The sequence below is a fragment of the Carassius auratus genome, chromosome 3 (assembly GCF_003368295.1).
Source record: "Carassius auratus strain Wakin chromosome 3, ASM336829v1, whole genome shotgun sequence".
Taxonomy (NCBI): Eukaryota; Metazoa; Chordata; class Actinopteri; order Cypriniformes; family Cyprinidae; genus Carassius; species Carassius auratus.
In genome coordinates this window covers 1,500,471-1,517,559 of record NC_039245.1, presented here as the reverse complement: position 1 = coordinate 1,517,559, position 17,089 = coordinate 1,500,471, and the positions used below count along the sequence as shown (strand labels likewise).

At 37.5% G+C, this 17,089-nt stretch overlaps 1 protein-coding gene across 1 annotated transcript in view; it reads left to right on the top strand.

Moving 5' to 3' along the window:
- The window catches only part of LOC113042893 (voltage-dependent T-type calcium channel subunit alpha-1I-like), an 89,340-nt gene extending 76,717 nt beyond the window's left edge, over positions 1–12,623 (top strand). Inside the window, exons 31-35 of the mRNA XM_026201899.1 lie at positions 5,774–5,920; positions 6,893–7,030; positions 7,642–7,810; positions 8,485–8,714; positions 8,797–12,623. Coding sequence (XP_026057684.1) covers positions 5,774–5,920; positions 6,893–7,030; positions 7,642–7,810; positions 8,485–8,714; positions 8,797–9,378 — 1,266 coding nt within the window. The 3' untranslated portion in view covers positions 9,379–12,623. The remainder of the gene's footprint in view (positions 1–5,773; positions 5,921–6,892; positions 7,031–7,641; positions 7,811–8,484; positions 8,715–8,796) is intronic.
- Positions 12,624–17,089: the final 4,466 nt, after the last annotated feature.

The window sequence follows — 17,089 nt, the reverse complement described above, 5'->3', positions numbered from 1 at the left end:
AGAAAAGTTCAGCATATGCATGACTGAACTGCTAACAACAGAATACTGACAAATGTTGTGGTGCACTCGCACAGACACACACACACACACACACACACGCGCACACACACACGCACGCTGTGATGACTCACTGTAAGGCAGTTATTGTGGAGCTATAATTGTCTTTACCTATCCATTTTTAGCTTCTGCAGCAGATTATGTAACTGCCGAGAGAAGAGGAAAAGAGAGTAGGAGGACACAGAGAGAAAGGAATGGAATGCCAATTGAAGGGTTGAATTCATTGCAGTGTTAAGTACAAGGATTCGGTAGTGAACCTGGGTTTGTTTCTGTAACTGTCAGCGTTTGTGCATGCTCAAGCATTCAGGTGTATATTGCCCTTACATATCATAACATTGAATTTTACACTCTGAAGAAAAGATTTCCAGTTGCTGTTGTTGTTGCAGTATTTTTATTAGTCAGAAACACTTTTTTTTTTTCATGGTAAGCGAAAGGAAGTGCATAACCTGCAGAAAACCTTAACTGTAATTATATGAGCTGTTATATTTTATATACCTTTTTATGTTTGCCATATTTAATTTAATGAAATTAAATAATTAAGCAGACAAATATACAGACAGACATGTCACTTTGACTAGCTAGCTACATTATATTATTCAAGGAAATGTTTGCTTTTAATTTATGAAAAGTTTATTACTTTCACTTGTTGTTATTTTTTATTATTATTATTTATTTATTTATTTGTTTTGTTTTTTACAGTTTCAAAGGATGATCTGTTGTCCATCAATGTAATTTGAAAAAACTGAGAAATTTGAATCAGATTATTTACTTGCCTTATACCTTACCATTTCATACAATTTTTTTAACTGACATTTTATTTCTAGACAGTTTCAGGAAATGTAACTTTTTTTGTTGTGAGATCATATAATAACATTTAAAATGTGAAAACTGGCTAATTATGTATGTATTTGGTAAAGAAAATTTGTTAATTTGAACATTTTTATTACAATTAATTCAATATCAGTAGAGGATAGAAACAAATTAGCTGCTTGTCATGTCTAACATGTCTACTGATTCTCAGAGTAATGGGGGTTTGAGTGCTTGATGCTTGATGAAAAACAGTATTGGACACCATATGGATATGTTACACCCATATGGTGTCCAATACTGTTCATGAAAAAAGTGTTATATCAGTTCAGATAGCTGTTGCTTTGAAGCTGTTGGTAATCTCTCAAGCTAATTCTTCCACTTTTTCTCCATAGAAGTTTAGTCTAGTGAATGGAGCTAAATAAGTCTCCAGAACTCTCAAAATACTTTTTTGATAACCCTGATGTCTCATGTCTTCAGCTGTGGCAGTGTTAGTTTATTTGAATACAAAGATCCAAAGAGACACATCACTGCCTGGAGGAAGTGATGTCCCATACCTGTTTTGGGTTTCGCTTCGATAGTGACAACCACACAATTGCAAAGGTGCACACAAACACCATAAACTAGACAGCTTTATCACTACCTGCAGGCGTGGGGTTGAGAGATGGAAAGGGGGAGACAAAGAGAGACACAGAGAGAGGGAAGCAATATGCATGACAGTCAGCAGAACAGGAATTGGAAGAACTAGTTTGACTTTAAGCAGAAGCCACGTCAGCAGACTGAAAACATTTCATCTCCTCAGAGAGAGAGCAGAACGGAAGAAGGTTAGAGACGCAAGGAATGCAAATATGTCCTTAATGAGCTTAAGTTTTGTATTCACAGATGGTCAGCAAGAGAGTTCAAAAAATGAATTCTTCTGTTTTTATATTGGATGGAAACCTACAAAATCTGTTTTACTACACTTGTAATATTTTCTTGTAATTTTATTTTGTTTACTATAACTCTGAAAATATTTTTTATAATGACTTTATATATATATATATATATATATATAGTTTTTTTTTTTTTTTTTATAATCTTTGTGTTTGTTATTTGCTTTGCACTGTTCCTTATTTTTACTGTTCTTCCAAAGATGAACTACTTTGGCAACTGATTTGGCAGTTCAAACATACTGTTATTTGCTACAATGGTAAAGCTTGCTAAAACTGAGCAGTAGATTGTGAAAGCGAGGTTTACGTCCTGAGTTCAAGCACAGTTCAGTGTGTATTTATAATAGAAATGCAGTGGGAAGTCACCTCCCACTCTAGACATCTCTTCTGAATTGTGCTTTGCTCACTGACACACTGACTGCAGAATTTTCTGCTGAACAGCACTTCTCATCCTCAAAGCACTTCAGATTTTCTGGTCACACTGTATGCCATAGCCAAGAAAAGTAAGATAATTTTCTGAGCCACATGGTGCTGTCAAGTATGCGTATTTGAATTTTACAGTATCCATGAAAAATTGGTAACAGAGCTTACAACTCTGTATAGGATGTTCTTTTTTATGTTATTATGCCTTGTTATTTTTGTGTATGTGTGTTTGAGTTACATTATGCCTTTGTTATTTCTTGTGGTTAGTTTCAGGGTTGTGTATCATTCAGAATTAAATTGAGACAGCGAAAAGGATGGATAATTGCCATTTTTTATTTAAATGTGAAGACACAGAATTAAAGAGAATTCAAAATTGCTTTGATCTTTTGACATAAGAGGTCATTGTGCTATAAACCTGTACATTTCAGAACTCAAAATTAGACTATGTTGAAGCCAATCTGCCAAAATTAGGTTGTGAAATGTGCCAGATAATTATGACGTAATAGTATGGCTAAAAACAGCAGAAGAACGCCTGCTACTACATCACTTCCTGTTGAGCCCCGCCCACCGATTCGCACATGTAGTGTAAATAACAAGAGGCAAACACAGGTCTATGCAGAAACCAAACAATAAAGATGACTCCAAAGAAAACAAGACACTGAAAAGTGGCAAGTTGTGCAAAAACACAGTCTTTGGATTGCCTTCCTTCTGATCCCAACATTTGAAAAGAGTTGATGAAGTTTATTTTTAATGAAGCTCTAGGCCTTGTCAGTAAGAACTTGGTCCTTTGTTCACTTCATTTCACCGTGGATTCGTTTACAATCAAGGTACAATTCAACACAGGATTTTCAGAAAGATTGAAACTAAAAGACGATGATGTTGACAGTGATGTGTGTAACTATTGCGGTCTGTTATTACAGATCGTTTGATGTGTGCTGAATATGCATTTTTAACCTATATCACATCAGCGTCCTTCTGTCAAACATGCACAACACAACTACCTTGCCTATTCAAACAGTGTTCTAAATGATGTAAATATTTTGATAAAATTATGAGTGGACCCCACAGAACAGTACAAAATAATAAAAAAAGAAGTTCATGACCCTTTTAAAATTAATTGACTAAAAAGAAAACTCAAACTGAAGTTTGTCAAGATACACTTTGAATGACTTGACCAAAACTTTGAAAAGACAAGGATTATAGGCAATAGATAAATAAAAAAGTAAAAGAAAAAAAATCGAATAAATGCTGTTTTTTTTTTTTTTTTTTTTTTTTTTTTTGCACTTTCTTTATCAAAGATTCCTGGACAAATAAAAGTATCACTGTTTGTCACCACAGGAATAAATTACATTCAAATAGAAAACTGTTATTTTGAATTGTTATAATATTTCACATTATTAGTGTTTTTCAAATATCAGACAAATATCAGCCTTGGTGAGCATAGACCGCTTTCAAAAACATAAAAATGATGGATGGATTGATGGATGAATAGAACGTTCTACACAGTTTTTACACACAGCTACCGAACTAAACTCAGTGTGAGTTAATGTGCCAGTCTGGGAGGAAACAGCATGTACTGATTAGGTCCCCAGTTAGGTCCACCATTTTCAGTAAAACATGATCAGCATTGTGCAAAACCACAGTCATAGTCAGCAAATGAGACAGACTATGCCTTGTATCACCTTGTATCGAGTTCACAACCATCTCTGGTAGATTCATCTACCTGTAAAACACAACCTTCAGAAAAGTGCAAAAACAGCAGATGATGCTTTTCCTTGAATTCACACCTGTTCGCACCATGTGCTGAGTGATTTGCCAGAAAGCTCATTTAATGAGATGGTTTGGAGGTGTACACACTCTTGCGCTTCGATTTATGGAGACCTGCAATTTGAAGATCGCTGAGGTAGCCATATTCTGAGACAATGATTCTCCCCTATATTGAAATGTCATTAAAACTACATCCCTGCCAATTATGCAACATTTCCCCATTCCATCCGGCTGATAGGAATTATGACCCAAGCCAGCACAGGTGAGACTATAACACCCATAAATGTGGCACTCGTGCTCAGAGCCATACTGAAAATGATTGTTCTTGCACTACAGGCCTTAACCGCATTACCCTGTGCATTGGCCACAACCAGACCCAAGTGGGCCATTATCTCTGTGGGTCATGGCTGGAACCATAAATTGGTTACTTAAACCTCTGGACTACAGAGAGGTGTATGTGATTCTGTAACACTGGGCACTGCTAGGTGTTAATCTGCAGGGGATAATAGCAACCTGTGAGCTGGTGTCAGGCTTTAAGTGTGAAGTCTTGCAGTCAAACTCATTAGGAGGGCCGAGGTTTGCTAGTGTTTGCAAAAGCTCTTAATGTAAAGGCTTTTGTTAGTCCTGTTGGCTGTACATAAGAGGTTGCTTGCTAATAACCAAGTGTTCTTCAAATTAGCACGCAGGCCAGCCTGATCAATTTTCATTCTCAGATTAGTCATTTCATTTAATTGTTTATTCACGTAGGAAATCAAAAGTGTTTGGCTCCAGCAAGCTGGCGGTGACACAAGGATCCCAATTAACTCGAGAAATAAATGATTGTTATTAGATAACGCTACATTATGATTGTGTTAGATTGATCCTTCAGTTGACTGCTTCCTAAACTGCTCTGTTGGGTAAATTGAATATTGAATGGTCAGATCTTTATTCCCTTTCCCAGAAACGTATTGTACATGCACAACATTTACTTTATCTTGATATTAGCATTGAGTGATGTGGCATTTATGAAGGAAGCTAAATTAGACGTTGATTGATGTGAGCTAAAGGTTTTTGTTTACGTGTGCAGAGGCCTCAAGTTGAGACAAATTTCAAAAACTTTTAAGGTGCCTTAGCTTGTAATGTGTTGAATTTTTTCCACAACTAATTTTGCTGAGTGGTACTGTGTGTGTGGAGCGTGTGACTGTGAAACGTGTGTGTGTGTGTGTGTGTGTGTGTGTGTGTGTGTGTGTGTGTGCAGGTTTAACCCTCTGCACAGCTGCTCTTTGAAGCTTTGCTGCTGTAAGGCTCCTCTCAACCGTCGTCATCAAGACCAGTCCAGTTGCAGTAAAGGAAACCCTTTCTCTGACCCTAGCCTCTCATTAGTTAGTTTGTGTGTGTGTGTGTGTGGTGGTGGGGGGGTTGTTGTAGGACATTCTATTTTCTAGTGTAAAGACCATCTCAAAGTGTACTATCATGGATGCACAGTAAATCGGCACCAGAATGGTTATCAGCCAATATTACAATATTTATTTATATTAAAAAAATAAGGTGGATCAAATGTTATTATTTGCCATTCATCAACCATAATATTATCAGCTTATTGCATCATATTGTGCATCCATATTAGATATACTTTACTACATCCAAATGTAATAGAATTACAGTTCTGAACTGCTCAGACGTAGTTTGCTCCCTCATCAGAGATTTTGGAAAAGTGTTCCCAAATCCCAGTCGATGGCCCTGCACTTACTTCAGTGAGTTATTGTTAATAACTGTGTTATTAACTCTGGTGATATGTGTTTGTATCCCAGGAGAACTTGTGGCTGGACAGTGTATCTCTGCTTATCAAAGATTCATTTGAAGGGGAGATGCTGATGATTGACAACCTCTCTGGCTCTGTTTTCCATCATTACTCCTCCCCACCCGTCTGCAAGGATTGCAGGACTCGTCCGCAAGAGGTACACCGGAGCTGCGTCAGTCTTTGCTAATGCACTCTTGAGTTTAAGAACTCAAATCTTAAAAACTAACCTACATCCAGATCTTCACAATTGAATAGAGGATGGCTTTTAAATTCAGTTTTAACTTGGCAAACATAATTCAGTTTGAATTGAAAGATAAACAATTAAAATTAATTGAAAAATCTTGAAATCAGTTTAAAAAGCATTGAAATATGAATGTTTATAAGCCTTACAGATAGATAGGTACTGTAAATAGATGATAGCTGAATTCTGTGGTTTTATATATATATATATATATATATATATATATATATATATATATATATATATATATATATATATATATATATATATATATATATAAACAGTATATGACTGATTTCTGAAGGACCAAGTGAATGGAGTAATGACTACTGAAATTTCAACTTTGCATTACAGGAATAAATTACATTTTAAAATATATAACAATAATAGACAGATGTTATTTTACGATACCACAACATTTAATATACACACACAAAATCTCTCAATGCGTGTGTCCCATCACAGTGTAATAAGTAATTCAAGCCGTAACCTCCATACCTGTCATCCTCGCCATTGTGCCATGCAGCCAACAATGTCAGTACATCAGTCTGTTTCCACTCCCCCGTCTCTGCTCTCCATACATCTCTGATTCGCAAGCTTTTCTCTCCAGCTCACTCTGTTTGACTCTAAACGTCTCTCTTCCTGGATTACCCAAATGTCTTCTTTTGGAAAGTCACCATCACGTTGTCCGACATAAACCATGCTGTCCATAACAATTCAAGTCGCTTTTGAAAGTTTTATCACTCAAACGAAGTTCAGCACTGTGCAAACTCCACAAAGCCATTAAACTGGAATATAGTAAGAGTCTGCAGCTATTCAAATACTGGGGAAGGATTTCAATGATTAAAAGCCGTCTCAATTCTTACTGCTATAAATTCTTGCCCACAGCAGATCCACATGGCTGAACTGGAGCAGGCGTCTCTGAGGTCAGAGCAGCTCTCAGATAAGTCATCCTCACCAGCGCTGCCTGATGACCTCAGCCTGGACGAGCAGAGCATGTACCAGATGGCTGCCAAAGAGGGCAAGGTGAACTTTCTCTCAGAAAAATGATTTTGTCGTTTTGAATTTTTCACCTCCAAAATAATCTTAAGAAAAGGTAGGCACTCTTCAGGATTCATGCTGATATCTGTATTTATTATCGATGATTATTGATAATTGCAATAACTATCAGTAACAGTAACAGATATAAACTATGTCCAGTGGAAATGATCTACCTCTATCTGATATATAAACTGCTGTTATCCATTGCATCCCAAACGATGATCCTTTAATTAAATAATTACAGACTCGCACTAATTAGACTTAAGAAATCAAATAACTATAAGCTGTTAGTCTAAATCTTGCAGTCTCATGGGGCATCATGGGTAGCTCTGCTGCTCAAACAGTGTAATACTTCAACAGACTTTAAACATCTCAAGCTATTTGTTAGAGAAACTCCATGAAGGACAGTATGTGGGGCAGATGGCTCAGATGATCTAGTAGAGCTTAATCGTTCCTTAATCTCTTTTGCTGTTATAGAGGGAAGCCCTGCATGCAGGGAACCTAAAAGAGTTTACCATGAGAGTAAGATGTTAGCGTTTAAGAGACCAGAAAGTCTCCCCAGGATCTTGAAAGCGCATGCTAATGTTTCTGCTCAGGAAAGGGGCTGTGATGAGTGCCTAAACTCTGAAGACCCTGGAGGGAGAGGTCACAGCAGATTACGGCGACCCTCTCAGGTTCACAGCTCTGGGACAGAAGAGGGGGTGGCAATGGATGGAGCCAGTTCTCAAAGTCCACATCACAACACACCAGCTCGTCACAGCATAGGTAATGTGGCGCACGTCCTGATATTGCTGAGTTAGATGTGTTCCTAGGTCAACATATTTTGTTGACCCTGGAACAACATTTTACTCAAAAAATTTTGTCCTGACCATATCCCTACACCTAAACCTAACCTTAACCATGAGTAATCCTTAAAATCAGAGGAAATGATAGATGAATGACACTGATGTACAAGCACCTAACAGTGATTGTAAGCGTAAACTTCACAAAATCTATAAACTTGTTCTTCAAATCTGATTGGTTAATCACAATGTGGTTCCAGGGTCAACAAAGATGTTGTCCCAGGAACATGTCTCACTTAGTAAAATCAGGTTCTGCGTAATGTGGCATGTCCACAGTGCTACAGGAATGAGACCGGAGAACAAAGCAAGAAAACTGTTATGCACATTAGATGCACAAAGTTCAGATCTGAAAAACTATGTCCCTTTCCAAATAAGATTTTGAATTGAACACTAGAAAAACAGTTGACGTAACTTAAAAAAAGGGGATTACATAAACTTTGAGTTAACTTAACTAACAACTGAAAACTATGAAAAGATTGTCTAAGATGCAGTAAGGTACAAACCTTGTTCTTTTATCATTATATTGACATGACCTAGGAATCTCAAAACTATAGAGGCAAACTCAAACGTCAAAAACTGAACTGAGTTTGTGTGCAGGTGGAGTTCCCAGCAGTAATCAGGAGTACCCAGGGGTTTCTGGAGCTTCGAGCCGCTCTACCACTCCCATCCGTCTCCCTGCTGAATTCTTCCACCCAGCTGCTGCAGCCCTCCCCGCACCCCCGAGAGGCCGACCGGGACACAAACCAAGAGTGCTCCGGCTTACTTCCCCAGCCTCATGGGCATCTCTACGCTCTCCTGGAGCAAACACCAGACTGCTCACCACACAGGTTTGATTTACACGCGATTACAACTTATGAATTGTATGTCATTATCAATGAATTGCTAAAACCTCAACCTCTCTGCTCTCAGTATCCATCTCACAGTGACTCCTCCCTGGCTACGTGCAGCTCAGAGAGCAGTCTACCAACCACCATGGAAGAAGGGCTCAGTTTCACCACCCAGCCACTACTGGACACACTCCTTGACAATCGCTCCAGCCTCTCCACAGAGACCCTGAGACCCAGCCCTCCAGCCGCCCAGAACCTCCAAACTATGAGGGGGCACCAGCGCAGCAAGAACAGTTGTGAAAGAGACATTAATGCAGGGAGAACTCTGCAAGACTTCGATGAGGATGTAGGAATAGTACGGTGCGGTTCTAACCAGACGTGCGACAGCCAGCAGCTCTCAGAGACACCGAGCAGCCTGTCGCTCACATCGCTGCTTCTGCCGTACTCTCTAGCACCCCTGTCTGTGAAAAAGTGCAACAGCACGGGTAGCTTAGACCAGGGGACTCTCACAACCCAAGAAAATGTGTTCATAAAAGAGCCACAGGGTAAAATCACCAGCCCCTGGAAAGAAGGAAGAAGAGAGAGTCAGTCGGAGGCAGCACAAGGAAAAGATGGGGAAAATACAAGCCAAATAACAATTGTGGGCTCCAGAGGAAATAGATGAAACTTTACCAAGTGTTAGTTATATCTAAGGCCCAATACGCAATTTCTTTTCTTTTTTTTTTTCTTTTTTTCAGGGAGCAGTTTGACATGTGGCATTCCATCTTAAAGTCTTTCTCTCTATATCACTGTTTTATTTGTGACCTGTTACCATTTTGTATTTGCTTGTGGTAAACATACATCAGGACTGTAGAGAAGCTGGAGAGAGCAGGACTAGACAGAAGGGGACTGTTCAGACAGCTGCCTGAACAATCAGGTCCGGAGACGACATACATGCAGAACAGGCAAAGCTTTCCATATGCTGGCATGCTGGGACTTTTCTCAAATGTTGGTTAAAAGGAATAAAAGAAAGAAAGAAAAACCCAAAAGTATATATAGAGGAAAATGAAAAGATAAAGAGATGCAGAAAAAAAGTAAAAGAGATTTCTTCTCTCAAAGAGGGCATGTTGTGTTACATTACAAGGACATGTTTAGGATTTTAACTATTTCAATATACAGTACACATGCTTTTTTTACAGTTTTTTTCATTCGCTTGTCATTTTGTTTGTATTTGTGTGTTTCTACATCACTGAGGACAGAGAACAGTGTTCCTCATTCAACCTGAAGCAAAACATTCATTTAGAGAGTGACCAAACTTAATGAGAAGCCAGACATCCATCTGTCCATCCATCCATCCATCTTATCTAATTTTATTTATTTATTTATTCATTCAGAGTTATTTGTTCATTTATTTAGGTTTATTTAAATTATTATTTTTATATATTTAATTAAAGGGCAAATGTAGAAATATGTAATCTCCTACCTTTTGCATTAGGAGATGAAGAAAATATGGACACAAGGACAAATAGTCCTCTGCGTGATGGAGTCTCTTTACAACATAACAACTACTGAAGATGTCAATTCTGGAAGAAAGCAGTGAGGTTTTTACTCAGATATTTTTGTATTGATATGCTCTGGATCAAGGAATAGATGACGCACACTGTTGCGGTCACTTTTCTCTTCCCCACAACCCAAAAACATTTCTCTATGTGACTTTATTCCCTGCAAGTGGCTTCCATTTTTATAATTTTAGTTAGGTGGGGAACTTTTTGTATGCTGGGGTAAAAAGAATCAAACACACACACACACACACACAAAAGGAAGAGTAAAAAAATACCATCCTACGGATTTTAGACTGTGGATTACGTGGATATAGAATACAGCCCGAGACAAAGGATGATAAACAGGCCATTGGATTTAAATGTTTTTCAAGAACCCTGGAGCCTCTGCTTTATTATGGTCCTCGGATGGCATGTCAGAGGAGGAAAACACAAGACGGTGATATTTAGCTTTCATTTTTGACATAACTAGGTTGATTGGATTTGCAACTGAATCAATTATTTATACATTAATTTTCTTAAGCATGGTTACTGGACTGCAGTAGGACACACCTGATTTATTAATCCTCCTCTTTGAAAAAAAAAAATGCACTCGTTTGCTCTTTATTTCAATTAGCTTAGACTTAGTCTCTGTATTCATGTGCAAATGGAGCAACTCTAGGTATGACACTGCAAATATCTCCAGATATATTAGTTTAGTTTGCTGTAGTGTTTAGCACCCTTGATGTTTTTTTTTTTTTTGTTTTGTTTTTGTTTTTTTAGAATATTCAGGTGAATATCACATGTGGACTTGACCTGTTGTTTAACCTCATTGTCATTTGATTGGTGGTGACTGTCCATCTGTGACATCGGGGTCTCTATACATTACATCAGTTGCGTTGTGGTTTAGTCTGGACCTAAGTGCGTGATTGTCATTTTATTCTTGCCCATTTCATTCATGGAGCCACCGTTTTGAAATGAGGAACACTAAAGTATTAAAGTTTATTCAGCAAAACACAATAACAAAGGGCTTACTTGGTTTCCAAGGTGTTCTTGGATCTCACAAGACAATTTTTGCTAATAGTGTGCAAGACTTCAAAGGTTAGTCTGACACTACAGCAATAAAGAGTAGCTTTGTGTTCCCCAAATATAGGGGCCCCATGATTTCGTAATGTCTTTTTATTTTTATTTTGCTTATTTTTTTCTTCAAGGAGATTATTTGCCCTTGTTTACTAAGTAACAATACCTTCACGACTTGAGGGCTGATCAGATGGGCTAATAGATGGGCTGCCAATGGTTCAGATGAACAAATGAAGTCATTTTGAACTCAGGGCCTTGGTAAATACCACCGCTGAACGCTCTTGTTTCCTCAGGGAGACAGAAAGCAGGGAAAAGGAGGGCTGTATGTTAAATGTTAATGTTCATTTGATTTGACTTTACATTTAATGCTCTGATAAGCTTGTGTCAGTGCATTATAGCAGAATATGAGTGGAGGCCAATTTTATCAAAGTAACATGTAAACTGAAAGCGAATTCCAGTTAAAAGCAATTGTAGTTTAGTTTGAAAGTATTTGTAGCTTAAAGAAAAATCTGACAATGCATTTAAGGACAGATGCAAATATATTTTGTGTATGTGCGTGTGGTGTTAAATGGTCTAGAGCAGGGTGCCCAAACCTAGAGGGCCGGTCCCTTACAGAGCTTAGCTGCAACTTGCCTTAAAACACCTGCCAGGAAGTTTCTAGTATGCCTAGTAAGACTTTGATTAGCTGCTTCAGGTGTGTTTAATTAAGGTTGGAGCTAAACTCTGCAGGACACCTCTGGTCTAGAGTGATGGGTGAGATTTTGTACAAAACTCGATGTGTCTTGTCACTGGGTTGAACATATGTACATATCCTTTTAGAAAATCAAATTGGATGTGTGCCATGACCAATGACAATGATACATGCATTTTAGAATGGTTGAGGCTTAGGTTTCATTATTGTCCCCCCTCACCCTGAGGTTTTCCTGAAACTGTATTAATGTAAACTTAATTGCCTTTCGGTTTATTGATGAGACTATATTTCCCATGAGACAGCTGTGGTCACGTGAGTTTGAACTGTCCTCAGTACTAGCTTAGATCCCTTGTTGCACTGTACATTTTCACTCTTGGAATGACTCCGATTGTCCATGTTTGTGGTGTTTTAGACCAGAGTATGTGAGCGGTGTGGAGTGGAAGTGGGATTGTTTCGTTTTGTGTGAGCAGGTAGCGAGAAATGCAAAAAAAAAAAAAAAAAAAAAACCCTTGCTTGATTACAGTGTGCTCTTCACAGTCACTCCATTCTACTCACATCCTCTCTTCTGTTGTATGTTTGTTTGCAACACACAATGTTTGGTGACTGGGCTTTTTTACAAGTATATATATATATATATATATATATATATATATATATATATATATATATATATATATATATATATATATATATATATATATATATATATATATATATTGAAAGTCCTTGATTTTTAAAGTAATAGTTCACCCAAAAATGACGTGAGGTCCCTAAACCTTTGTGTTTTTGTTTGATTTTCTGATACTTTTTTGCTTCAAAATAAAGTTGTCATGTTGTGATTTACCTCATAGCTGATTGGTTTGGCTATTGGCTTATAATTCTTTAATAGAGATGTTTTAAAAATCCTTATGGAACAATGAATGGGGAAAATACTTCCAGAACCAAGGCTGTTGAAAAAGTGGGTAGACAGTGTTGCACTCGGTTAACAATTTTTTTTTTTTTTTGTCAACTATGCCTTTAATTTCTTGCGCTGATATTCAGTGCAGCATGCTTATGCTTATATGATATTGCTTCAATTGGAACTTCGTAAAATGAATTGGAGTTTAGCAATAAACTCCTTATGTAGCATAATCCTTGAGAAAATGAAGGTTCTGAGAGGAGACGTTCTGACAGTAGACATGCTTCTAGTGCTTTGGCATGATGTGTGGTCGGTCAAGAAAGCTCTGAAGCAGAAACTCATGGGAGAAATGTTTCTCAACACCTAAACCATCTCTCCCCTCCAGCTATGTGTCCTTTAAATGTCATCTGCTCTGCTGTTTCAAGTCCTTTCTGCACGCTTGCAGGGCTGTGGTGTCACCAGCCTTGGGAATCTTGGGATGCAGGCTGTCACACCACTGCACAAATCAAGTCAATATATTTTATTTTATCATGTGAAATGAAGGGATGATTTTTGGCTGAGCACTAAATTGCTCTCTGAAAGGGTAGCGTTTCTGTAGCTGAAGTTAGTGCCTGGGAAGTTCTGGAGGTCGTATGCTTTATTTTTGACTCATATGCACTCTTATCTAATCATTACAGCTTTGGAGAGTGTCGGTTAGATGTATGGAGAACATCTGACATCAGTGTTTTATCTAGAGCTTGAGTAATTACTCTCCCCGTCTGAGTGGAATAAAGCAAGCGCTAATCGCTACAGAAATCTTACAGGAAAATAAAGGTGGACCTCCCACTTAATGACAAAAATGATCTTCAGTAATGACCAGGACACCTCTAAAAGAACAATGAGATGGATACCCTTGTGGTACATTGCATAGCCTTAAATGTGTTATCTGTAACGTTCCACTAAAAAAATGAAAAATAAAATGGTTAAAGTTACATCTAGGTTTTGTAAATTCAAACTAAACTGCAGCTTGTGAAATCACTAGTGTAGCTCTGAGTAGGTATGTTTGATTCTCTGTCTTTTCCCTCTCTCATTTGGTTTGTTTGCCAGCCACTAAATCAAGACCCTGGCTCTCCATCATCGCAGAGCAGAGCACTTCACACACCTGAAATATGATGGCCTATACACACAAACAACAGTTCCATCAAGGTGACACATAGTAAATCACTCCTGACATACTGCTCGGATTTGGTTACTTAAGCTCCACCGCATTTTGTGCCGATAAGAAAAAAAATGAGGAGCAAAATATATAAAAGACAAAAACACCATAAACATCCTGTGACAACAGGAACAAAGGGTGAGAGTTATGTGATGTCCCTGTCAATCTGCTCTATTAGAAGCAATGCTGATACCTGCTCTCTACAGCAGCGCCTCTCAACTGGTGGCCTGCAGTTATGACTAACTGCACATGCTAACTGCAAATAATAACTTACAGATATATATATATATATTAGGAGGTGGTACATTCTCATTCTAGAGATCATCTGATTGGCCAAAATCAGAGAGTGTAGGATTAGTCATTAATATTTCCAAGAGAGAAAGACCGAATTTTAGATGTTTACTGTATATCTGCAAAAAGGAAACTTTGTCAGTCCTTAGGAGCGCACCACAGATGACCACAGAGCTAATAGAAAAGGGATAAAAGCCGCAAAATTACGTTTTTATTTAATGAAGTCTTTATTAGACTGTTCTGAATTCATTAAGAAGTTAACTTAGAGAAGACAGTCTGCTGGTCTTATTCTGTTATGTGTCTGCAGATATGATATGGGTCAGTTTATATTAGTAACTGATGAATCTGGAGCTTTTTGCTTCTGTTTTATTCCCATCATGCGGAGGAAGTGTTGAAACTCCATAACAATGAAGCTGTGTTTCCCTGTAGAGGTTATATTATTATGCAGGATTTTGCATACAGCATGAATGTTCTTTCAAGTCCTGAATCATTCATGTAATAAAAAAATAGTTAGAATGTCCATTAATATTCATGTTTCTGAGTACTTTGCTAATGTGAGTTCAGCTTCATTCACTGGTTGATTTTGACTATTATGTATAAGTTTATGCATGTTTAATAGACAGCTGACGGCAATGATAATTTTGCGATTATGAATCCCATTTTGATCCTGATTTAAAAACGCAAACTGCTAGAAAAATAAGAGTAAAAAGTTTTGGAATTGTAAAATGAATTTCATCTTCTGAATTGAGACAGCAGGTGTTTGGGTTGAAGTCCTTGCCCCAGAACCCTACTTGGAAACAAGAGAGATCGTTTTGGGGAGCTTGAAACTGATGATGATTCTTATTTGCAATGACGGCGTCATAATTTCTTGTTTGGGTGAGGCAGGCCTGCTACTGTCTGGGCTTGTCTGCGAGCACTACGACAGGCTTATGAAGTGTCAAATCTTTGTTATTAAGTTTGCCCAGGCTCACCTTGCCTATGATTGAATTATGGCCCAATAGTAGGCATCTACATTAGAGTACCACTAAAATGTGCAGTTTATTGTTTCATTGTTCATTTCAGCAATTGAAATGAAAAAATCTTTAAAATGCCTAACGCAGTGAAGATTTAACTACGTAACCCTGCTGTTTTTGTTTTTGTTCTTGTTGCTGCCATGTAAATCTTTGCTAAAAAATTTTTTTGAATGGGCTTCAAAACTGTTTCTTTCTATATAATGATATTTTAAGATCAGAAAAACATTTGAAAGGAATAGTTGCTTGATACTATGAAGTATTTTTCCAAACTGAACAGAGCAATGTAAACAATATATTTCAGAGTATTCATTTATAAATTAAAAGGTTTTCATTAGTTCACAGACGTCTGCTTAGTGTTTTGCACAAGCATGTTATTCCTGTTTATTTATGCTGCATTGACTTTAATTCAGCAAGTAGTGTCTGCATCCTACAGGTACATTTGGATCATTTTCATGCAATTGATTATTTACTGCCTACAATCTAATTTGTACATTTCAAAGACGTCACTATTCAAGCATTTTGCTATTTATATTTACAAACATGATCTTGTTTTTATCAAGCAAAACATGTTGAATTCTGACTGTAAGCTCAGGGCTTTATTTCAAGAACCTCATTTCATTTTGCAGGAACAGATGGAGCATGTTGCTCCAATAAAAAAATAAAAAAAACTACAGTCCAAGTCGTTCATGCTAAATGACTGCATCAAGTGCTCTATTGAAATCCAAATATGCTTTAACATTATAGGGAAACAATACATTATACATATAGGGCTCTCAGTGAATTTGCTAAGGCATGAATTCTTAACTTATGCTTTCTGCTAGGAACAAGGTAAAACCTTTCCACTTCAATGTTACAAGATCTTTTTTTCACACCAAGGTCTTAGAAAGCACAGACTCCGCAGCAGTGTTGAGGAAGCTACCTTGAAAAATCATTGCTTGCCAAGCTGCAAGCTAATCATAATTTTAAGTAGTTAAACTAAAGTAGTCAAGTTACTATTTTGGAGTGGAAAAAACTACTCTGTAAGACACACACACACACACATTTACATATTGTTGCTGGCACAAATGAGGAGTTTTGAATTAATATCTCAGTTAGGGTGGCATTATCAGTCTTGAACAGGTAAATGTATAAAATACAACAAAAGCACACAGATTTGCATAAGCGAATCAAAAACAATAGTATAGAGCAAATCAGCTTTATTTGTTTGTTTTACATCTGAATGAACTGATTCATTCGAATTAATCAGACTCTCCATATGAACATATACTGTATGTAACATATAGAAAGGACAGTATTCCCCAACTCCTACATTAAACATTAAAAAGATGTGGCGTTTGGTAGTTTGCTGGAAAGCAAAAACTAATTTGAAAACATCTGTTGTTTCGAGCCACTACTAAAATAAAAAATGCATTTAAATTAGTTGCGTCGCTGCTTTTAGTGTTGCTCCTCCCCAACACTGGTGGTTATACAGTCCCAAAATGGAAGTGTTCACTGCTAATTGTGTCCTAATGTCATGACACAAACACATTAGTATTGCCATGCGAGGCTGCATTCATGATTAGATTTGATTTTCGGTTCATCGCGACGGACTGAAAGGCCATTCTTTTGTCTAGTTGAATGTTATGTCACAGTTTAATATGAAGCATGGTATGGGGAAAGCAGGTAAAGCCACTGCTGTCCCTCTCCGTCT